The sequence below is a fragment of the Littorina saxatilis genome, linkage group LG2, assembly GCF_037325665.1.
Source record: "Littorina saxatilis isolate snail1 linkage group LG2, US_GU_Lsax_2.0, whole genome shotgun sequence".
NCBI classification, from domain to species: Eukaryota; Metazoa; Mollusca; class Gastropoda; order Littorinimorpha; family Littorinidae; genus Littorina; species Littorina saxatilis.
The window spans coordinates 1,845,508-1,870,139 of record NC_090246.1 but is presented as its reverse complement, the minus strand read 5'-3'; the positions used below and the strand labels follow the sequence as shown (position 1 = coordinate 1,870,139).

Below are 24,632 nucleotides of genomic sequence, written 5' to 3'. Positions count from 1 at the left end.
GTTGCGCTAAGAAGGATAGCACGCTTTTCTGTACCTCTCTTTGTTTTAACTTTCTGAGCGTGTTTTTAATCCAAACATATCATATCTATATGTTTTTGGAATCAGGAACCGACAAGGAATAAGATGAAAGTGTTTTTAAATTGATTTGGACAATTTAATTTTGATAATAATTTTTATATATTTAATTTTCAGAGCTTGTTTTTAATCCGAATATAACATATTTATATGTTTTTGGAATCAGCAAATGATGGAAAATAAAATAAACGTAAATGTGGATCGTTTTATAAATTTTTATATTTTTTTACAATTTTCCGATTTTTAATGACCAAAGTCATTAATTAATTTTTAAGCCACCACGCTGAAATGCAATACCAAAGTCCGGGCTTTGTCGAAGATTACTTGACCAAAATTTGAACCAATTTGGTTGAAAAATGAGGGCGTGACAGTGCCGCCTCAACTTTCACGAAAAGCCGGATATGACGTCATCAAAGACATTTATCAAAAAACTGAAAAAAACGTTCGGGGATTTCATACCCAGGAACTCTCATGTCAAATTTCATAAAGATCGGTCCAGTAGTTTAGTCTGAATCGCTCTACACACACACACACACACACGCACAGACAGACAGACACACATACACCACGACCCTCGTCTCGATTCCCCCTCGATGTTAAAATATTTAGTCAAAACTTGACTAAATATAAAAAGCAGATGTTGAACAGACAATCATTTACATCTGAGTACGCGAAACAACCAGTAGCGATAACTTTATTTCCATGTGATTGTGTACATCATACGGTTCCGTTCGAAACGTGTTGTACTTCGATCTTCCTTCATGCTTGCTCTGTCTATATCTCTCCCCTCTTCGCGCATGTTCGTGTGTGTGTGTGTGTGAGTGTGTGTGTGTGAGTGTGTGTGCGTGTGTGAGTTGGAGTGAATGTGTGTGTGTGAGTGTGTGTGTGTGAGTGTGTGTGCGTGTGTGAGTGTGTGTGCGTGTGTGAGTTGGAGTGAATGTGTGTGTGTGTGTGTGTGTGTGTGCGTTTGTGTGTGAGGGGTGTGTGTGTGCGTGCGTGCGTGCGTGCGTGTGTGGATCTATCTCCGACTCTCAAGCAAACACGCACATACTCTCTCTTCTCTCTCTCTCTCTCTCTCTCTCTCTCTTTTAGGTGGTGAAGGCAACCCGGCTAGCGACCACTCTGAAGTGACCGAGGACACACCCGGCATTGACTACCTAGACGAGCCCATCTCGGCTGATGAGATAGAGATTGGTATCAAGAAATTGAAATTAAACAAGTCACCCGGGTACGATGGCGTTTGTGCTGGAATGTTAAAGAACTCTTGCCCGAAACTGTTGCCGTTTCTTGTAAAGCTGTTTAACCAAATTTTTGACACAGGCGTTTACCCTTCTGCGTGGTCTAGTGGGATAATTGTCCCAATTCACAAAAGTGGAGACATTAACAACCCTGATAACTACAGAGGCATTACGTTACTGAGCATAGTAGGTAAGTTGTTTGGCAGCATACTAAACAGGCGCTTATCTGACTGGGCGGAAGACAACAGTAGAATAGAGGAGGAACAGGGTGGCTTCAGAAAAGACCACTCTACTGTGGACAATATGTTTGTGCTATATGCTATCGTCCAGAGGTACCTTCTTAAAAGATCTGGTAAGGTCTACATATGTTTCGTAGACTTCCGCAAGGCTTTTGACTCAGTCAATAGGGCTATGTTATGGAATGTATTACGCAAGCACGGGGTTGGCGGAAAGATGTTGAACATCCTGCAAAGTATGTACAAAGGAGTGAAGTCTTGCGTTCGCACCGACGATGGCCCATCGGAGTTTTTCCGTTGTCCATGTGGAGTCCCTCAAGGTTCTGTGCTTTCACCAACATTGTTCTCATTCCTGATTAATGAACTGGCACTTGAAATGTTTCAAAACGGTAAACATGGAATACAGTTAACACCTGACGTGATGCAGATTCTCATATTGCTGTTTGCCGACGATGTACTTTTGATATCATATAGCGCAGCCGGGTTACAGAAACAGATTGATGTGTTAAAACAGTTTTCGGATAAGTTTTCCATGACGGTCAATCTGGATAAGACAAAGGTAATCGTTTTTAGAAAAGGAGGATTTTTGGCAGCAAATGAAGCCTGGAAGTACGGAAACGAGGACATAGAGGTTGTGAACAGCTACAAGTACTTGGGGCTAAATTTCACCACAAAATTGTCATTGACGCTAATGGTCAGCGATCTGGCCTCAAAAGCAAAGATAAGGACTGGCCAAATCGTAAGATGTTTGTGGAGGCTAGGCAACATACCTAGAAGCGTATTTTTTAAAATATATGACGCACAGGTCCTCCCGATCTTAATGTATGGATCTGAGCTGTGGGGATTCCAAAGGTTTGAAGCTCTTGAGAAAGCCCATTTGTTTGCATGCAAGAAGTTTTTGTGTGTAGGACGACAAACACCAAACAAGATGGTATATGGTGACTTAGGCCGCTACCCACTTTATGTCACTTCGTCGGTTCGCTGTATAAAGTATTGGCTGAGAGTGTTACATTTGCCAAGCGAAAGACTCCCAAGGAAAGCATATGACATGATGAAACATTTACAGGGTTATGGCAAGAAAACATGGTCTCATTATTTGAAAGAAATGTTATGCATGTACGGCTTTGGAGATGTCTGGCTGCAACAAGGTGTAGGCGATTTGAATCGATTTATAACAGTATTCAGACAACGATTGTTTGATTGCTTCCAGCAAGACTGGCACGACAGCATCATGAACTCGGAGCGATTTGAATTTTATTCGCTCTTTAAACAAGAAATTCGCGCTGAAGTGTATATAGACCATATTCAGCTCCGCTGTTTTCGAGATGCATACATACAATTTCGATTTGGTATTTCACCCATAAACACTCACAAATGCCGCTATCGAACCGACGTTGTACCGGGCCTTTTGATTTGCCCTGTATGCAGAGAGGACGTGGAAGACGAGAAACATGTATTGTTTGTATGCAAAGGATATTGTGATTATAGACTTGATGTCAAAATACTAAGAGAAAAAAACCAGAGTGAAGATGCAAACAGTATTATACGTGTTATGTCTGTAGATAAAGGAGATTCAGTGGTGCATGTGGCCAGATTCTTATATCGTGTTTTTCAAAAAAGAAAAAGTTTTTTGGACTAGCTACCCAATGTGGAACAGGTGAACGAGACGGCGATGGTTATACATAGTTTGTGCCGTTGAATGTTAGAGCAGGTTTGATTGCAAATAATGTATGCTGGTGTAGTACACCTGTGTTGATATTGTACCTATTCAAATTGTTGATTTATGCGCTGGAAATGTTTGTAGGTTAGAAAGAGAGAGAGAGAGAGAGAGAGAGAGAGAGAGAGAGAGAGAGAGAGAGAGAGAGAGAGAGAGAGAGAGAGAGAGAGAGAGAGAGAGAGAGAGAGAAAGAGAGAGAGAGAGAGAGAAAAAGAGAGAGAGAGAGAGAGTTTGTGCCGTGGAACGATAGAACATGATTGAAAGCCGATAATGTATGTTAGCACTGTAAACTTGTTTGTCGTTGCACCTATCCATATTGTTAATTCATGCGCTGGATATGTCTTTATGTTTAAGAGAAAGAGAGTGAGAGAGAGAGAGTGAGAGCGTGCGTGCGTTCGTGTGAGTATATATATGTTAGAGAGAAAGAGATAAAACCGGGTGATTGTCCATAAATACAAACACACGGCATGTATTACTGACCCCCCCCCCCCCCCCCCCCCTCCCCGTTGAAATGAACCTTGTGTGTTTAATCAATAAAATGTCTTACGTCTTACGTCTTACGTCTTACGTCTCTCTCTCTCTCTCTCTCTCTCTCTCTCTCTCTCTCTCTCTCTCTCTCTCTCTCTCTCTCTCTCTCTCTCTCTCTCTCTCTCTCTCTCTCTCAAACAACGAAATAACCAATCAAACAAACAAACAATAGGAAGGTTACTTTTTTCCAGGAACTTTATTAAGACTTTCTTGAGCAGATAGAGTCTGACACACATCTTTTGCACTGGACACTTGTATGTGAGCAAAGTAAGAAGATATCACAGAAAGACTACAGTCTCTTTTTTCATATGGGCTGCACAATACTGAAATCCCTTGTCGCTTATGCATACAAATCCTAACTTGACAGCCATCTAGATTTTTTTTAAGTTGGAAAAAATAAAAACACGGTGGTTAATCTCTATGTTGTCTATAACTATTTTTCGTTCCATTATTATAATGAATTTTGCAAAGCTAGGTTAGAAGTGGTCTTTAATAGTAGCATCAATGTTTCGTTTGAGCTTGCCACGATGCTCTCTTCGGTGCTAAGTGTACGGTAAGAACGGTGTCCTTTATTGATTACAGTGTGTCTACGTTCGATTTCGTCTTTGTTTTTGTTTTTTTCTTTCTTTCTTTTCTTGTAATTATTGTTTTTCTTTCCGCCTTAATCAAACCGTTGGTTTCTCTGAAATGCGATGTATGCACACATCCAATCATTTCTAAGAATATGTGCCCACAGACGTTAGTTTGGGCACATGAAAATCAGAGACATTGCATAGGATCTACATGTATATAACATAAATAGGACATAAACGCACAAGAAACAAAAAAGGCCGCTCACAAATATAAAGTATTGTTTGGACAAACAGAGTACCAAGACACACACACACGAAGGCATATCATAAAAACTGCATAGTTTACCAGTCAGTCAGTTGCAAAGCGCAGATATAACCGATTCAGATGAACAGATTATTACGATAATCATCGATGACAATTACTGATACTAGTCAGAGTAATCAGTGCCTGTTGATTACCTCGTGCAGCTATTACTGATTACAATTACAGAAGCTAAGCTATGATATGGTGGAATTTGTATACAAATCATCAGAAAATAACTGAGGGGAAAAAATTATTGTGACTCACGGTGAGTGAACTTTCCACTCTTTCTAATAAATATGTTCATACTTTATTACAAAGCCAGCTTAGCATAAGCTACAAGGAAGGAGTATATACCAATACAGCTGAGTATTTATACTGAGCATATACATGGGACTATAATTATAGCATTTGCTAGCTAAATCTGACTTTAGCATTGAAACCGTCTGATCCGTAATGTAACAGATTCATCAAAATATCTTTTATAGTTTTGTTCGATCGGTAAATATAACAGGAGAAAGTACTTTTCAGGATTTTTGAACACTCTTAATTTTTACTTTGAACTTTAGGCACTGAAGTTATTTAACTTTACAAAGCATATACACGCTTGAGTCAGACACACAAACATAAACTTGCATTGTTCAGGAGGCTACGGATATGAGAGTAAAGCAGTATTCCACGGTATCAAAACCATTCCCCCTTAATAAACTAAAGACGCTTAAAGCTGTGGTACATGTATATTGAAATACAAAATACATTTTGTTTAAACACATTGATACCAAACAGGTCCATTTGGGCCTTACGTATAAACACAAATTTGCAAAAGAAATTTAACGAAGGGCATAAAACCCGAAGATTATACAGAATTTTATTACCTGATTCACTACGTGAAATAAATATCCCCTCAGTTTCAGATAACCCTATACCCTTTCCCTTTAAACTCTCCTCCCCACCCTAGTACACGAGCACACAGGCAGGCACTGATTTCACAACACACAGTAATAAAGTAAGAAAGGAATTAAAGAAACAGCAAATCTCACAACTTCATTCAACATTTCATCACTACACAGAACACAGTAGAAGACACATTGATCATACTTTCGTGCAAGACATTATAATTAGAGTGCATAGGCACAGTTTAAAGAAAATTCAAAGCGCAAGTGCAAGACTAGTTTACTTTCATTCGACAAAAGAGAATCGGTGTCGCAAACTCCTATATAAAAACAAGTAAAATTAATTCCTAACAGCAAAATCAGCTTAAATGTCAATGACAAATGTGACACCGTGTCCGGTATTTCCCAGCCAAAATCAGTTTAAATGTCAATGACAAATGTGACACCGTGTCCGGTATTTCCCAGCCAAAATCAGTTTAAATGTCAATGACAAATGTGACACCGTTTCCGGTATTTCCCAGCCAAAATCAACGTGTGTTTTTTTTAGTTTGTTCTTCTTTTGGTTTTTGGATGGTAAGATTATTTGTTATAAAATGTTGTCGAAATGAAACATGGATAACTGATTAGGTGAATCATCAATTTTGGATGTTCTGTTACAAGTAACCCGTAGAGATTTTGTCTCCGTTTTGGGGATGATTTTGTTTAACCACAATGACATATGGTTTCAGTAATTCACTTTTTGTGTGTAACTTAGCCTTGTGCACTCTCTTCTTGACGTATACACACGCTTAGTTCCTTCTAAGGATTTTCATCGACGTAGGTTCTTTTTATAAATTAGAAGGTTCAGAAAAAATGAGAAATGAAAGGTTAATCCACAAGACATCGGTTGCTGTGTTTAAGAGCATGGGTCGTTTTCATAGCACGGGGTAAACACAGATTGAAACTGCGGTGCTCCAACAACGCACACACTTCTCTGACAGTTACATCCAGTTAGATTTCTTTCCTCATTCTTCACACGAAACTGTGTGACTAGTTAGGTGTTACTGTTTGCAAAACACTAATAAAATCTTCCACACAAAAGAAATCAAACAGAAATAAACACCTCAAACAAAAAAATCAGAACAGAACAAGAGAAAACAACAAACACAAAAGAGGCAAGGCACACAAAAAAAAAGAAGAAGAAGGGAGGAAAGATCTCAAGATAACTATACAGAATTGTTAGAATTTCTCGCCTCAATCCGCTGTGTCACTGACATGACTATGCCCTTGTCTACCGCAAAGCTCGCGCAGTAATCAGACGATTACCTCCCTTTAGTCATCTCCGCTCAACAAAACAGAACGTCCTGTTAAGACTGTCACGGTTCTCACTCTTTCTTGTACAGATGTAGAAATAGTTGCAGAAAAGAGATGCATACAACAGGGAGAAGAGCAGAAAGTTAAATTGTCGAAAGAACGTTTCAGAAAAAGTCGTCAGAATGTTAGACAGCAAAATTTGAAAATGCCGTATTGTCCAACAAAAGACAAAGGCTGTTGAGATCATGCACAGGGCAGTGACAGGAACGATACGAGGACTGTTACGGGCACAGAACTATAGTAGAGATGACGAGAAAAACAAACAGAGCAGTAACACAGTGTCCGGGCGAGGACACATAGAAAGAGAGAGTGGCGGGTGAGGGAGGGAGAGAGACAGAGAAGGAGAGAGTGGCGGGTGAGGGAGGGAGAGAGACAGAGAAAGAGAGAGTGGCGGGTGAGGGAGGGAGAGAGACAGAGAAAGAGAGAGTGGCGGGTGAGGGAGGGAGAGAGACAGAGAAAGAGAGAGTGGCGGGTGAGGGAGGGAGAGAGACAGAGAAGGAGAGAGACAGAGAAAGAGAGAGTGGCGGGTGAGGGAGGGAGAGAGACAGAGAAGGAGAGAGTGGCGGGTGAGGGAGGGAGAGAGACAGAGAAAGAGAGAGTGGCGGGTGAGGGAGGGAGAGAGACAGAGAAAGAGAGAGTGGCGGGTGAGGGAGGGAGAGAGACAGAGAAAGAGAGAGTGGCGGGTGAGGGAGGGAGAGAGACAGAGAAAGAGAGAGTGGCGGGTGAGGGAGGGAGAGAGACAGAGAAAGAGAGATGCAGAAAAGGAGACAAGGTTCAGGGGAGGGAGGGAGGGGGTGGAGGAGTGGCTAGGGTGTTGTGGAAGATTAGATCAGAAACAGAGAGATAGATGACAGACAAACTAGGGTAGAGTCAGAAACTGTAACGAAGGTTAACCTGCCTAAACAGACCAGACGTTGACATGGTACAAAACAAATGAAAAAGGGGTGAGGAGAAATAGATAAGACAATTGACGATACAATGAGTGGTGCGTATCACACACACTCCAACAGTGATATGCCTTGAAAACAATAGGCCCATATTATCAACGCCAGTATATCCAGATATTAAACCCACTCTTTATCAAGTCACGTACACAATATTTTGCATATCATCAAGAGACGGATAACACTCGAGATATCTCTGCATTGGTGGAACGTTGTGGGTATGCCTGGGTATGCCTCTCTCGTAACTTCTAACAACGAGTTTGAAATTGCTGAAGCATGAGTAGGTGTTGGTAACTGCTCCGAATCATGGCATGATTTGTCGGGTTTCCACGATTCTCTTGAAATACATATTCCGGGAGGCTTCATAACACAGGGGTACCTTTTCCAAGGGTGTTCCGCCTCTTGCCGCTCAAACATAAACTCCTTGGAAAAGTGGACATTTATAGTGTGTTTACATACACACTGGCAACGGTCGTACATTTTGTTTTCACAGTTGAAAAAGGCTCGGTGAAAACGCACATTTTCTTCTCCGAATTACTGCGGTCTAGCTGATGAGCTTGATTTCAGTTTCTAGCAATCTCGTCATATATAAATTCAGATCAGTTTTCCGGATAGTGACTATTTTAAAACGATCTTCTGGCTTGATTTCAGTTGTTGGCACTCTCGCCATATACAGTCAGATTTTTTTTTGATACTGACTGTTTCAAAACGATATTCTGACCGATTTAAGTTTCAGGCACTCTCGCCATAGATTGTGACTTTTTCTCTCCCGATAATGATTATTTCAAAGCGACCTCCCGACCGTTTAGCTTAAAACGAATTGTCAAATTAAGACTATCATTATTAATGCCCCAAGAGATAGAGATATTTTCTCTGCTCCCTTCTTGTAGGAAGAGTTAATGGACGAAGCAAACTTCGCGCGAGGACACCAAAAGGTGAAGCAAGAACATGATAGCAACAGTGCAAAGGAAATAGGATTTCATGCAAATGTTACATATAAACGAATTTTTAAAAAACAAAACGAGAAGACTCACACATATAAAATATCAGCTGTGTACTCAAACAAGCAGAAAATAACAACACCAATGAAGTAGAAATAGAATAACGAAGTGAAAACTCGTTGTGCTGAAAGATGACATAGAAGCACAACGCAAATAGAAAAGGTAATGATTAATGTATTAATTCATCTTTGTTTTAAAACAGAAAAGCTTCATAGCACGACGGTAAGCCTTGGTTGACTAACATGCTCAGCCTACACCACTCATTGTAAAACCTCATTGTAACTATTCAAGTTGAGACGCCTACTGACTTTGAATTTGCGTTATCCTGTCTGAAGTTATCTCGATCAAGCTCGGTTTTATCCAAACTGTATAAACCATACTTTGTTACATAATTTCAAAAATCTACCCTTTTGTCTCAAAAACTCAGATTCAAAACTTTGAGCTACATTTCTTGGCATTTAGATTACGTTTTGATTAAATATATTTTCCCCCACCCCCTCCCCCCACATCATGTCCTATTTTTCATTCAGGTTTTATTCCTACCTCCTCTGAAAAAACCGAATTACTTAAATCTAATAAGCCCGTTATTTTCGCTAGTTTCAGTTAAATAAAATATTTGTTTTTCGTTGAATTCCGTCAAACTTTCGTAAAAACATTCCAGAACTGTCATCTTAAAGTAAGCATCTGTCACTACTGCTTAAAATAATATCGACAGTGCATTGTACGTGGTTCTGGACCAGGATTTAAGCCACAATTCTATTCAAACTTAAATAAAATAACTCCGAGGCAATACTGACAAATATGAATTGACATTTTGAGGTTTTAACGGAAAGCATGATATTGTTAGCAGATGTAAACATAGCAATGGACAACAAAACATGGACATATCTGGACGGTTACCATAGAAAAGTGCACACATTTAACAACATCCCCACACTTCTGTTCGACCGAGGATATTCTTCGTCCCATGGTATGATCCAGTATTGTCAAGCTTCTTAAAACACAACGCAACAGTTCAACAAGCTTGTGTTTGCACACAACTCTCCGGGCTTGGTGCATCCCCATCGACTTTCATATTACTAAAATTCTTACACGTCTTGACGTTTTAATGTAAGCTGGTCAGGGTTTTCGTGAATAGGTTTTCAAGCTTTCTGAATAATATGTCAAGATTATTCATACTCCACGCATCTATATGTCGCCTTCTCCTTTGATCCAAGTGTTGCTACCGTCAAGACCTTACGAGCGCCTTCTTCCAATATGTACATCGTCAGACCAGCACGAACTGTGCGGCACAAGTCTACCTGCACGTGGTACTCGCCGCTTCTTTCAATCTCCATTCTTCTCATGCAAGATTCACAGTCCACACACACTGGGTGGCCGAGTGGTAACGCACATGCGCTCGGAAGCGAGAGGTTGCGAGTTCGACCCTGGGTCAGGGCGTTAGCAATTTTCTCCCTCCTTTCCTAACCAAGGTGGTGGGTTCAAGTGCTAGTCTTTCGGATGAGACGAAAAACCGAGGTCCCTTCGTGTACACTACATTGGGGTGTGCACGTTAAAGATCCCACGATTGACAAAAGGGTCTTTCCTGGCAAAATTGTATGGGCATAGATAAAAATGTCCACCAAAATACCCGTGTGACTTGGAATAATAGGCCGTGAAAAGTAGGATATGCGCCGAAATGGCTGCGATCTGCTGGCAGATGTGAATGCGTGATGTATTGTGTAAAAACAATTCCATCTCACACGGCATAAATAAATCCCTGCGCCTTGAATATGTGCGCGATATAAATTGCATAAAATAAAAAATTTAAAAATTAAAAAAATTAAAAAAATCCCTGCGCTTAGAACTGTACCCACGGAATACGCGCGATATAAGCCTCATATTGATTGATTGATTGATTGATTCATGTGCACGATCAGGCTGCCATCCACACATACACCACATATATACACTGCACATCACGTGGCGACATTCTTCCTCTGATTGAATGCTACGGTCAGGCACACTCCAACTTCTTGGTGAAGTATCGTCTGTCCCTGTGGTCATGGCTGCAGCGATGCAGAGGCAGCAGTTTGGACACCGCGAGGAACGACTTCTTGCCGGCCCGGATGGCCTTGCGACACACCTTGGTCACCTGCTTCTTGCCGTCGAACAGAGTCTTCTCGTCCATCACCAGCAGCAGCACAGTGTCCCGCCTCTTGCGCGTGCACAGCAGCCTGAAGATGATATACAGCGACCCGATGATGAGGGCCAGGCTGGTGAAGAAACAGGCCACGAGGAACGCGATGACGTCGATGAGCATGAACTGGTAGAGAGGCATGTCGTGGCCGGAAGAGCGCATGTAGGCGCCGCCATATATCATCACGTGGTCCAACCAGAAAGCCGCTTCGTCCATAGGCACGTGGTACTCCTGCCGGAAGAGGCGCGAGGCTGCCGAGATGGACTCCTTGTAGCTCGGGTCTCCTGCCACCTGGTGAATATTAACAGCATGGTCAATGCAGTGCTAACATTGGCCTCAGTGTCAAGAATCAAGACTTAAGACTCAAACTTTTACTGTCCTTTTAAAAACAAGGCAAATTGCCATGCAGTGTCGGGCGGTTACAGACATAGAATACATCACATTTACTGAGAATTAAGAATTGCACTAAAAACAACAACTTCAAAAACTACAACAGTGTATTGTACTCCGTAAAACTTAGGCCCATCTTTTGCCTTCCACAGGCAGGAAGAACAGCTAAAAACCTCAAATAATTGAATCCTTACCAGGTCCTATCTAGTACTCAGCCATATAGACTACAACTTATTATAACCAAGAAATTCGATTGCCTGTCAGTAAAAGCCATAACACTATTAAGGCAGACAAGCTGGCACTATAACTCAGTGCCCTCTTATTTTGTGTAGCATCTCGCTGACTACCTTACTCGCCAAGACACCGACAAGCCATTTCGCACTTACACACAATCCTTACTGCACTCAAACTCACGCACGTACAATTTTTCATTCACCTGTGAACAATGGTCGCAAATATTTCATCAACAGAAAAAAAATCTCTTCCAAGATGTTTACGTTCATTAGCCGCGTGCACTGCCATTCTTATGTCAACCCCTCACCCAGTTCATCACTGCACTCTTTTTCAAGGCAACGAATTTATTCAAGAAACCCCATGGGGGTACAGTACATAAAAAAACAGAACAAATAAATACAAGAACAACACAGAAATGCAAACTGCTTCTCCCTCAATTTGAACTACAAATTAACAAACCTGCATAATTGTAGCCACCATCTCCTCAACCGTAGAGGACCTCAGGTCGAGCACCTCAGCGAAGCCCTTGACCCTCATGCGTTCCGCGTTGTAGGGCTGGTCGCCGAAGATGGGCACGCCGACCACGGGCACGGCGTGGTAGAGAGCCTCGTACTGCCCGTTCTTGCCGCAGTGACTCACGAACGCCTTGACGTTGTCGTGGCCCAGGATGTCGTTCTGAGGGATCCACGAAGACACGTACACCTTGCTCGGCATCTGGGACGTCAGGTTGGACCTGAGGAGATATGAGGCATATTGTGTGAGTGAGGGTTTTTTGAATACAATGGAACCCCCTTTTTAAGACCCCCCCCAATTTAAGACTTCCTCCATTTTAAGACCCTCCTTTCTCAGATGTTCTGTCCATAGCCTTTTTAAATTTAACTCAATTTAAAGACTCCCTCCCTTTTAAGACTTAACCCCCCCCCTCCCCGATTATTTAAGGTCGTAAAAAGGGGGGGTTCCACTGTATAAGTAAATGCAAGGTATGACAATCGTGCTGGCGAAAACATGGTGATGTGAGAGAGAAATATCTTGTTTATAATTGGGTTAGGCGTGTATTGATGTGTACATTTTATGTGTTTATATGTTTTGAGAATGTGATTTTATGTCATGTTATTGTGTATACGAGCCAAAAGTTTTTGTTTTGTTTTTTGTCTTACAATCAAATAATAAAGTTGAATTGAATTGAATAAATCTCCACCACTGCAAAAAAACTCACCTGAAGATGACCTTGTAGGGCAGCTGAGCGAAGACCTCCCACAGCTTGTCACTGATCTCCTTGGGCACGTTCAGCACGTAACTCCCGAAGGACACCAGGATGACGCCGTTGGCAGCACTCTCCACGAACTCTTTCAGTTTGCTGCTCAGCGGTCTGGAAGGGCCTGTGGCGGTTCCTCCGATCAGCTTGACGTTGGGCAGTGTGGGCCGGGGGTAATCCAAGATGTGGTCCATCTCCACCAGCCAGATCTCCGCGTGGGCGATCAGCATGTCCGCAGATATGTAGGGCCTCTCCGGGGCGTACCTGTGTGGGTTTCAAGTAGAGATTTGTCAATGTTGATAGCACATGATTCTTTATTGTGCGTTTTTGTATCTGGATGGCATTGTGTGTTTGAAGTAGAGAGTTGTTCATGTTGATTGTGCATGATTCCTTATTGTGCGTTTGTGTATCTGTATGGTGTTGTCCTAAAGCGCATGGCGTGTTACAGTAAGTGTCAGTGCGTTGCTGTAAGCTTTAGTGTGACATTATTTTGCTAGAATGTACTTGGTGTTTTACTCATTGTTATAATATATAGCCGCGGAGAGCACACTTCCCTGTAGTTCGTAGTTGTGCTTGCATGTACACACGGAGGGGGCTAAGGCACTAGCAGGTCTGCACATAAGTTGACCTGGGAGATCGAAACAATCTCCACCCTTAACCCACCAGGCGCGGCCGGGATTCGAACCCATTGACAACGAACCTCCGCTTGGAAGGCCGGTGTAACACGAAATTTTTACTCCACGAAAAATTTACTCCGGAGTAAATATTTCGTACGAAATTCTTACTCCGAGTACACTTTTCGTACGAGAAAAGAACTCCCCAAGGCACGAAAAAATTACTCCCTCCACGAAATTTTTACTCCCCATTTTTTTTAATTCCAGTAAAAATCTCGTACGCAAAAATGGGATGCGGGCGAAGGGATAATGCCAATAAGTGATCTCGCGCAAACGAATGTCGCGCTACCCTCCTTCCACGCCTTCCACCACCAAGACTAACAGGGGACAAGGGAGTAAAAATTTCGTACACCTGGCATGGGAAGTTAAATTGCTCGTGTTGGGGTGAAGTAATTTATTCGTTATTTATTCGTCAGGGGAGTAACATTTTTGTTTACTCGGAACTCACCTGTCTTGGGGAGTAATTTTCTCGTGCAATGGGGGAGTGCTTTTTTTGTAAAGGGAGTAATTTTCTCGTGTTACACCGGCGTCTTATCCACTAGGCCATTTCGCCCGTCGTAAGTACATGACATGACATGAAAGCTGTCCTCATTATCGTTCTTATTACCTGGCCACGGCGTCGGTGTAGATGAAGGGGTCCATGAGACTCCATGCGATGGTGATGAGCGTGGTGATGACGCGTTGGAAGAAGGTCATGTGATCCGTGACGATCCAGATGGGCACGGGGTTGAAGGCGGGGGAGAAGGGGATGCGTTGGTCCAGCGGTTGGTACACAGACCCCACGTAGGCGAAGGGCACGCCGATCTTGTACGGCAGCACGGCAAGCATCTTCGTCTGGAGGGAGAAAGAAAAGATGGATGGTGAGAGTACTGATGTATTTTGTATTGCTGTCGCCATGATTCGCAAAATATACGGGGTTTTTTTTCACGGAGAGACCCAAAATATCCTTTTCAAATGTTACATTTCAACAGCATCTGGGGGTCATGCCCTCCCCGCCCACAACCTAGTCAGCCCTTGTACCCCTGCTATACGTCGGAAGCCTCTCCCTCTCATACGCTAGGTTCAGCCACCTCCCCCTCCCCTCCCCCCCCCCCACACACACACACAATCAAAAGCAACACGTACAATCCCGAACCCAAAACGCCCAACCCTCCTCTAACCTGCGGCAAGTTGTCAATGACGACGAGGTCGGGCTTGAGGTCACGGATCTGCCGGAAGAGCGTCTCGTTGCGCAGCATGTCGTCACAGTACTTCCGGATGATGCCGATCTGCAGCGCGAAGTTCTCGTTCTCGCCCCGGAAGTAGCTGCCCCGCGAGTCGTTCATGGCCGCCTCCTCCACGTTGATCGTGGCGTTGTACTCGATCACCGTGAAGTTGGTTGTGTCCAGCTGGCCTGGAAAACAGATTATATAATGGCTACTGAAAGTGTCGAGCTGACGAACATGAGGCAGTATCCTAACGTATTGCATTGAATGACCTGCTTGTTTTCTCTATAACTAAAGCTTCTTTTCTCCAAATCTAAGTCGAGAATGCAAATGTGGGTGATTTTTTTTGTTGGTATTTGCACACTGGAAAACTTGGTCTCTAGGCTCTGACTCTTCAGAGAGAGAGACTCTTTATAAGAGTGACCTTGACCATGCAGATTAAATGGGGCGGGGGGGGGGACACAAGAAGGGTTAATCTATTGACCATTTAATCATTAACACACACACACACACACACACACACACACACACACACACACACACACACATACACACACACACTCTGAATTTATTCTTCAGATCCGATAACAAAGGGAGGCAAAACTCACCTTTCTGCACGAGGTAGTTGGGCATTAGGACGAAGACGTCATGGCCCCGCTTGTGCAAGGCACGCGCCACGTTGGTGTGGTACTTGGTGTGTGACGTCAGCGGGTTGGGCATCAGCACCACGCGCTTGGCACGTGCAGGCTGCGATCCTGCTGCATTGCAAGCTTCCGGCCATGTCGCGACGATGAGGAGCGCGACGCCCAGTGCAAGGCGCTTCAGCATAGGGAGAAGGCGAGTATCCTGTGCACAAGCACGTGCTCTTCGCTCTCTGGGTCTTGTTGTGTGTTGCCCTTGGTTTTCCCTCGTCACTTTGGACGATTTGCTAGTTGTTCTTCTTCTCTTGCTTCTTTGGACGATTTGCTAGTTGTTCTTCTTCTCTTGCTTCTTGGTTCTTTCCTTGTCGTTCTTTTTCTTTGTTTAACTTTTAAAACTGTTCGAAAATGTTTAAAATTAGGTTCTTAGTCGAAAAGGATGTTTGGCGTTCTTGGTCCTTTTCTGTTTCTCTGTTTTTCTTTCTTTTTTCTACGGTTATCTTCCGTTTGTTGTTTTGTAATTCTTCGTCTAAAGCTCTGTTAACGTTCCTTGTTTGGTTTTGTTCCTCTCTGCTTGTTGTTACTCGGTTGCACTCTTCTGGCTAGTTGACTTTCTTGTCTCACTTGGTTCCCTTGTTATTGTACCTGTGAAAAGAAAGAGAAACGTCTGTTATTCAATTGTATTCGTGTTACTGCTAGCTAGTTGAGGACTAGACACAAATCTAGTCTGAGCATCTGCATGTAACAGTTTTCTCGTGAATCGAGAAGAACAAAAGTTGTAGTGTCAACATATCATCCGTTTACTGAAGTCAAAACATAGACCCGTTTGAGAGAGAACAAATCGGCACACAAGGCACGAAATACAAAGGTTCGAAAAAAAGATCTGTGAATAAATCACGGAAAGAAAACTTGTAAGGATGTGTATTCATGTCACGGAGTAGAAACATTAGATACAAAAAAATATGTAGGCAAATCGCGGATTAGAAACGTTCGAGAAAAGATATGTAAACAAATTACGAAATAGAACCATCCGAGAAATTATCTGCACACAAGTCACAACATAGAACGTTCTTGAAAAGATGTGTATACAAGTCCACAGAATCGAAACTTTCCAAAAAAGATGTGTACACAAGTCACGGAATCGAACGGTTCCAAAGAAACGATTTGTTCACACAAGTGGCAGAACAAAAACGTTGGAGAAAAAATCTTTACACAAGTAACGGAATTTAAACTTTCGAGAATAGATATGTACTCAGCAAAAACTAAAACTTCAGTCGGCTTATATGACGGTACAACCTCAAACACTGCAAGTAGTTAGTAGTAAATTAAGTCAAACCGTAAAAAGTCCACGTCATTGAATGCTACTGCCACCACACAGTAAAGCCTCACTACACGGACAAAGGCGGACAAAGGCAAACACATCACAAACGTGCAGCCGAAGAAAGGAGACGACAAAAACAAAAGAAGTCAATGGCCACACGCTTTTCCTCCTAAACTGAACACAACTTCAACACTAAAACATCAGACAGTGACTTAATGGTGATGACTAATGACTGACGCTATCTCTTCGTTCATTTATATCCCTACCTATCCTTCTAACCTTGCACAATGGTGTAAGTTGGACAGTGCATGCTTTGTGACTGAAAACTGGATAGATAAAAACCAGTCAAGCTGGGATGATTAGATCAAACACTGTCCCACCGACTGGAGAACCAGGTCAAACTGGATCTTTTAAACAAAGTATTTCACAAATTGTTGTTGGCACATCTTTGTGTTACTCATTAACACAGGCAAAAAACAAATCGGCCGTCCTATTTTAATGTAAGCCCAACTTATCAGTGGCTGTCCATACGCTGAACTGGTTTGGATAGATTCATCCCTGATATAGTATTCACCGTAGGTGGTCGGGTCTCTCAGTTATCAAAATATGTCAACAACTACAGTTGGATCCGAAATGTCAGGTAATCGTGTCTGTATTGTACATTGTATTGACAATAATTATAGCATTGCTGTTAGACGATTCAAGAAAGAAGTGCTGGTTTATCATTGTTACTTACTTTTTTTTTCTTTTTTTTTTTTTACATTTTGACCAAATGTTATCCGGCAGACTGGGGATCGAACAAGGTCATGATATGTGTGTGTGTGTGTGTGTGTGTGTGTGTGTGTGTGTGTGTGTGTGTGCGTGTGTGTGTGTGTGAGTGTGTGTGTGTGAGTGTGTGTGTGTGTGTGTGGTGTGTGTGTGTGTGTGGTGTGTGTGTGTGGTGTGTGCGTGTGTGCGTATGTGTGCGTGTGTGTGTATACATGCGTGCGTGCGTGCCTGCGTGTGTGTGTATATGTGTGTGTGTGTGTGTGTGTGTGTGTGTGTGTGGCGCGCCCGTGTCGGTCTTCGAGTTTTGCCTAGACAAGCCCTTCTAGTATCCATAATGGGTGATGTCGGGTTTTCAGTGTTGATCTTTTTATGAGGCCACTAGATCGACTAAAAGTGTTGATATAGCTTCAGGCAAGTTTTTGTTTTAAGGCGATTCTGCTAACTGTAACGGGTTTTCACTCACCCACACACAGAACTGTTATCAACGGTCAAGGTAATTCAGTTGCCGCTAATGATTAGACAAAAACAATTAATTTTCCTGAAGACCTCATTTGGACAGTCAATAAACGGTATCGTACTGACAACTAACACTACCTGGGTAACTTGCAACAAAGAAATATATGTGACCTGTGAACTTTCTTTGCTCATTCAGGAAATCAAATGAACTGTATGATTATTACATTATTCGACTGACCCGAATATCGACATTGACATTTTCCCCCAAAAGGTTTTGATTTTTGTGTGTGCGTGTTTTTGTTCGTGCGTGCGTATGTGTGTACGAGTGTGCGAGCCTGCGTGCGTGCCGCGCACGTGCGTGCGCGCTTGCCTGCGTGCGTGCGTGCGTGCGTACGTGTGTTTAGATTACTTGTGTTATCATAGCAAACGTACATCCACCACTTCAGATTCTTCTGTCAGATTTTTGTTTTTAGCTGCATGCGGACATTATGGGGACTGCAGACAAGTTTGCCCGAGAAAGAAATTGACTTTATCTCTAGACCCAAACACTTCAGAACTAAGCATGGAATTTGGATGAAAGCGCAAAGGACAAGGACAGAATACGTGAGTATCATATGACCATGATGATGCTGGCCTTAAAAAATGTTAAAAAAAAGATCGCGAAAAAATGTCAGATACGAGCGCGAGTCAAGGTCACTATATCAGATTACTTATATTCAGTTTTGATATCCAGGGTAAGACGTGTTGGTCGTCACCCGAAACTAAGTAGCTGGCGGTAAAAAAAAAAAACTTGACTAAATGTAAAAAGAGTAAATATGTTCTGAATGCTTTCTCGTCAGCGATAACGAAAAAGTCATGTGCTATCTCGTAAGTGATAAGTTATCGATTTCATGAGTATTTGAATAATGTATTATGCTATATAATATGTAAGTAGGTGTAGTATGACTTATAACAAGAACTGATTCTGAAAAAATGCTAGATGACGGGCACACACACACACACACACACACACACACACACACACACACACACACACACACACTGATTCAAATCATTCCACACGAGTGTGTACAAAAGTAAGACTCCTTCATTTTGATACCCCTCTCACCCTCCTATCCCTCTCCTACTTTTTTATGTTCTTATTACACCCCCGGTATAGGGGTGTGTATAGGATTCGGTCGATGTGTTTGTTTGTTTGTGTGTTTGTGTTCGCATATAGATCTCAAGAATGAACGGACCGATCGTCACCAAACTTGGTGAACAGGTTCTATACATTCCTGAGACGGTCCTTACAAAAATTGGGACCAGTCAAACACACGGTTAGGGAGTTATTGGTGGATTAAGATTCTACAAGGACTTATAGAGGGACATATTAATGGTCAAAGGGAAATAACCTTCTCAGTTGGTGGCAGTGAGAATGGTAAGGACGGGGGTGTTTTTCCTACCTCGGAGGAATTTCTTGTTTTGAATGATGTTTGCTTGTAGCCTTGTTGACACCAGCAAAACTGTACACCAGATGTGAACAATGTGTTGAGAAATGTCAACACGCAGATTTCTTTATCATCTCTTTATTGTCGTTTGCTCAGAACTAACCAGTTGCTTACCTTTTCCGAAGCGAGTCGATGTCTTCGTCATAACGTTTTTCTTGTTAAATATCCTCTTATTTTTTTCTTTACTCAGAACTAATGAGGTGTTTTGAGAAGCGTATTAGCAGATTTAGCACAGTCACGCGGTCAGTTGTGTTTACATTGGCACGTTAGCCAACAGTGATTTCATACACTTCTAATAATTACCGATACGCGTTATCGGAGGTTCCAAGTGACCAAGGCGGTGTGCCAGGAACTCGAGAGGACATGTTGTCTCTCGTTGCTTACACAGCACAGTGTGAATGACCAAAAGTTGGCTTATGTTGGAGTACACAATACAAACCAACAAAGTGCAGACACGTGTAACACCATGCAAATCAACCAATCACAGATACACATCCATACAGACACTGGTACAGACAGGCAGGCAGATAAACGAACCGATGAAAGGCCAACATGCAGACTGACAAAAGCGGCAGACCCCCCCCCCTCCCCCCCTTGCCCCTTCACACACGGCACACACAGACACACGATCGCACGCACGCATGCTCACACAAAAAAACAGACAAGCAGGTACAGACACACACACAATCACACAATCACTCACACACACACACACACACACACACACACACACACACACACACACACACACACACACACACACACACACACACACACATAGAAGAAACCACCTGACATAAATGCAAACTGCTGACAAATGCAGAAAGTACGTACGAAGAGTCACCTACCTACCCTTAAATTGACACTGCTGACAAGCACACATTCCTATCCAAGCCATAGTCCGTATCACGCTATCGACGTAATCCTCAACATTCTGAACACGTGAATCAAAAGACGGTAATTCTACACAACACCCCCCCACCTTCACGACACCTCACACAGTAACGTTTCACACAAAGACACACACAAAGACACACACAAACACGCACACAAAGACACACAGACACACAAACCTCACTGACACACACACGCACGCACGCTCGCACGCACGCACGCACGCACGCACGCACTCACTCACAGACACACACACACACACACACACACATACATACATACACACAATACTATCGACACAAACTCTTAGCACGTGCAACAAGACAAGAAACCCTACCCCGGCCACCAAGGCTGACTGATCGATGTAGTCCAACTGGAATGACAGGAGCCATGGCTAAAACAAATACTCCTTCCACTTTCTCAAACCCGAAGCAGAACCGTGAAGAATACACCTTCACTTTCACCTTCACTTTCCCTATGATATTTACCTCGGCTATCGGTTGAACAGCTTTCTTATCTTGCTTTCGAGCACTTGTCTATGCTACGCTCTAGACATCTTACTTCGAAGAAGAAAAGAAATCGATTCAGTCAGGTTGCCGCATAACGCCCTCAGCTGCCACGCTCATCCATAATTGGACAGTTACAAAAATGTCACGATTGATTTAAAAGGTTAGTCCAGATTCTCCCGCTTTGTTCTTGATTTTCTTTCATTCCTTCATTTTCTCCTCAACCCCCATCCCCCCTCCCCTTTTCTCTGTTTCATTCTTTATTTATATGGCATTTTGCTCTTGGTTTCATTCAGGAGGGATCCACACAATGTGGTGGTATTTACAGGGACATTGTACGACGTGTATATAAGCTCATACTGATAACACTAACATTTTGAACACATTGTTCACAGAATGTACAGATCAAAGAACATTTTTCGATTTGAAAATTCGATTTCATTTATTATGGCAAGATATGAGATAAACACGTTCATCATTTCCTCCAAGAATTCAAAACATACGCACAATCAAGCTGTGTGTTCGCCAACAAAGGCCACTGCACGACTTGGTGCCATACAAACTCCCATTATTTACCGCCAAGGCTGTCGACTCAAGGTAGAAACCGAGATCAATATCGTTCTTCGCAATCAGCGAGAGTCTCGGCTAGCCTGAGAGAGAGAGTGAGAGAGAGAGAGAGGAGGGAGAGAGAGAGAGAGAGAGAGAGAGAGAGAGAGCGGGGTGGAATCACGCCCGAAACCTCGAAAATGAAGTCTTATTAAGGGGTATTAGCGACTTAGCTGGGATAGCAGATGAGAGATCAATACATTGATCAGTACTTTTGTCAGGGACATAGATGGGGTATCTAGATAAATGTTTGCACACGGCCGCTTTGTGCGTTTGCGTGACTCGGGTGAATTGGTCGTAAACGGGTACGGGCAGTTCAAAGTCATGTTTAATTCGTTGAGTGCCCGTTGTTACAGGGCGGTAATGATGTTCTGGCTATAATGTGATTGGTCCACTGGAAACGAAGCATGTTCTCTGTTCCCTTTCACCTTAATTGCCTGTCACACTCTCACCCTTCCTCATCCAAGCCATTTCTACAATCATTTATCTTTTGTGCTTTCTGTTTGTGAATTAAAGTCGAAAAGCATACATCTGCATACTATCTTGCAATTGTAGTTCACTAGTAGTTGTCACCAAAAAGAAGTGGGACCGTTGGTTTTTTCTGTCTTAACTTACTGCTCTTAAGTGGCCACACAATTGTGCTTGTATGCGTCAATTTATATACATGTACGTGTTAATCAACCATGTTGAACTTGACGTGACCTCGCTCCTCCTTGCCAATGCGTATGTACACACTCTATCGGTCGACACGTTCAGCCTCAGCGTATCAGTTTCTCGTGACACACACTATGCCGCAGTTAACGTACACTTTATTCTCTCATCCCAAGTCTCTCGGTCTCTCGCTCTGCCTAAGTGTCTGTCTGTCTATCTGTCTCTCTCCTTGAGTAATAAAGTTCGTTCGTTCGTTCGTTCTCTATCTCTTTCTCTCGCTATGTCTCTCTCTCGATCTCAGGCGCTCTCTTGTCTTTCTCTGTCTCTCTCTGTCTGTCTGTGTCTGTCTGTCTGTCTGTGTCTCTCTCTGTCTGTGTCTCTCTCTGTCTGTGTCTCTCTGTGTCTCTCACTGTGTCTCGGTCTCTGTTTCTTTCTCTGTCTCTGTGTGTGTGTGTCTCTCTCTCTCTCTGTTTTTGTGTCTTTGTGTGTGTGTGTGTCTCTCTCTCTCTCTGTCTATCTCTCTCTATGTCTGTGTCTATGTGTGTCTCTCTCTGTCTCTGTGTCTCTCTGTCTGCCTCTCTCTCTCTCTGTCTGTCTCTCTCTCTCTGTCTGTCTCTGTCTCTCTGTCTGTCTCTGTCTCTCTTTCTCTCTCTCTCTGCGATACATAACAAGGAAGCCGCGCTGTCGGCTGGTCACACATGGGGGTCATGCCAATACGTCCCAGTACCATTGTGTCCCAGTACCATTGCGTCCCAAAAAAATGCCGTCTCATTGCGTCCCATTAAGCAATCCCATTGGGTCCCAATACCATTGGGTCCCAGTGCCATTGCGTCCCGTACCATTGCGTCCCAACAAAATTGCGTGTCGATAGGTCCCAAGAAAATTGCATCTCGATACGTCCCATAAAGGAATCCCATTACGTCCCCGTACCATTACGTCCCAACACAATTGTTACTTGAGCAATGCTTGAACGCTGTGTGTGTGTGTGTGTGTGTGTGTGTGTGTGTGTTATGTACGTATGTATGTAGGTGTCTGTGTCTACATTTGTGCGTGTATGGGTTTCGCTATCTGTGTCTCGGTGTCTATGTGCTAAAGGTTCGATGACTGGACAGTCAGTCTAGCTTTTCTCAGAAACGGGTTTAAACATCGTCTACTCAGTAAATAAGCCTACAGTCATGTCATGCTCGATTACATACAGTGGAATACAAAGCGGTGTACTGTACTGTTTTGGTATTTTTCTTTGTGTCGAGCACCGCTAAAGCACATATTAATTTTACACTTCGGTTTAGGTTAGCGTGCTTCAGTTCATTTTAAAAGAAAGAACATGGTTATCTCAGAAAACCTGTAAGGAAAGCAAGGAGCGCCTCAAAACAAACAAACTGACATGCAATATCCTTTACAGTTTCTGATTATATCGTGAAGAATTTTTTTCTCCCATGAACAAACATTTATAGATATTTATTTATTTATTTTTATTTTTTCCACTTCACCTCATCTCGACTAACCGGTACACATCTTTTTATTTTATTTTTATTTGTGAAATACTGCTATGTACCGACACAATTTTTATTACAAATCGTGTTGAACGCGTTTTGTAATAAAAATTGTGTAATCCGAACACGATTTGTAATAAATTTATTACAAAACGCACTTTTATTACAAAACGTGTCGCTACACTGCTACAGTAACATCTCAGAAATTAAATTCACTAGTATTGGGACCTAATGGTACGGGGACGCAATGGCACGTAATTGTATTGGGACGTAATGGTACTGGGACGCAATGGTACTGGGACCCAATGGTATTGGGACGCAATGGTACTGGGACGCAATGGTACTGGGACATAATGGTACTGGGACGTAATGGTACTGGGACGTAATGGTATTGGGACGTATTGGCATGTTCCCCACACATGCCTGAAAAGTAGGGTGGGTGATTGTTGTAAAGCCGTGAGGTGAAGGGGCGGTGGAGAGGAAAACAGAGGTATGGCTGGTGGTAGGTCCTCCTTCACGTGATTTACCGTTCTTTGTTTTGATTCATGTTGTTTAGGTTTTTTGTTCATTGTTGGCTGTGTCTGCATGCATTTCCATTTTATTGGTTTGGGTTAGTTGTTTATTGTGTTAGCTATCAACCTTAAGGATCTAATCACGACTATAAAACCTTGAAACACTGAAACCTTGATTATGTGTGGTCGTATGTATTCAACAGGATAGAAAAGAGAGTGTTTGTGTAGTTTACATGTGATCTCGTGTAGGGCCTATATGTCTTGCCTACACGCACTGGGAACTGAACCCATGTAATTACTAAGTTAAAACGGACTTTAAAATGTTGATTAAGGGGTACTTATACTCTATTGTCTACAAAAAACCCCACACATTTCGATTTTCCTCAGTCATTCCAGGTAGGATTAATGCATGACTACAAACACACTTTTGTGCATTCACATACTAGTACCGACATCAATTAGCAACTACTCTCATGACATGTACATCAGGTCGACATCTGTG

General features: G+C 42.7%; 1 protein-coding gene across 4 annotated transcripts in view; it reads right to left on the bottom strand.

Moving 5' to 3' along the window:
* Positions 1 to 3,971: 3,971 nt before the first annotated feature.
* LOC138957614 (UDP-glucuronosyltransferase 2C1-like) overlaps positions 3,972 to 24,632 on the bottom strand; it is an 87,918-nt gene continuing 67,257 nt past the window's right edge. For 3 of the 4 annotated variants that reach the window (XM_070328702.1, XM_070328710.1, XM_070328717.1), the window contains exons 2-7: positions 15,404 to 16,078; positions 14,751 to 14,983; positions 14,198 to 14,424; positions 12,878 to 13,180; positions 12,121 to 12,394; positions 3,972 to 11,328 (exon numbers count right to left, since the gene is read on the bottom strand). In XM_070328702.1, coding sequence (XP_070184803.1) covers positions 10,855 to 11,328; positions 12,121 to 12,394; positions 12,878 to 13,180; positions 14,198 to 14,424; positions 14,751 to 14,983; positions 15,404 to 15,623 — 1,731 coding nt within the window. In that variant the 5' untranslated portion in view covers positions 15,624 to 16,078 and the 3' untranslated portion in view covers positions 3,972 to 10,854. Of the gene's footprint in view, positions 11,329 to 12,120; positions 12,395 to 12,877; positions 13,181 to 14,197; positions 14,425 to 14,750; positions 14,984 to 15,403; positions 16,079 to 16,769; positions 17,075 to 24,632 lie in introns of those variants that run through there. The other variant, XM_070328714.1, reaches the window with a different exon arrangement.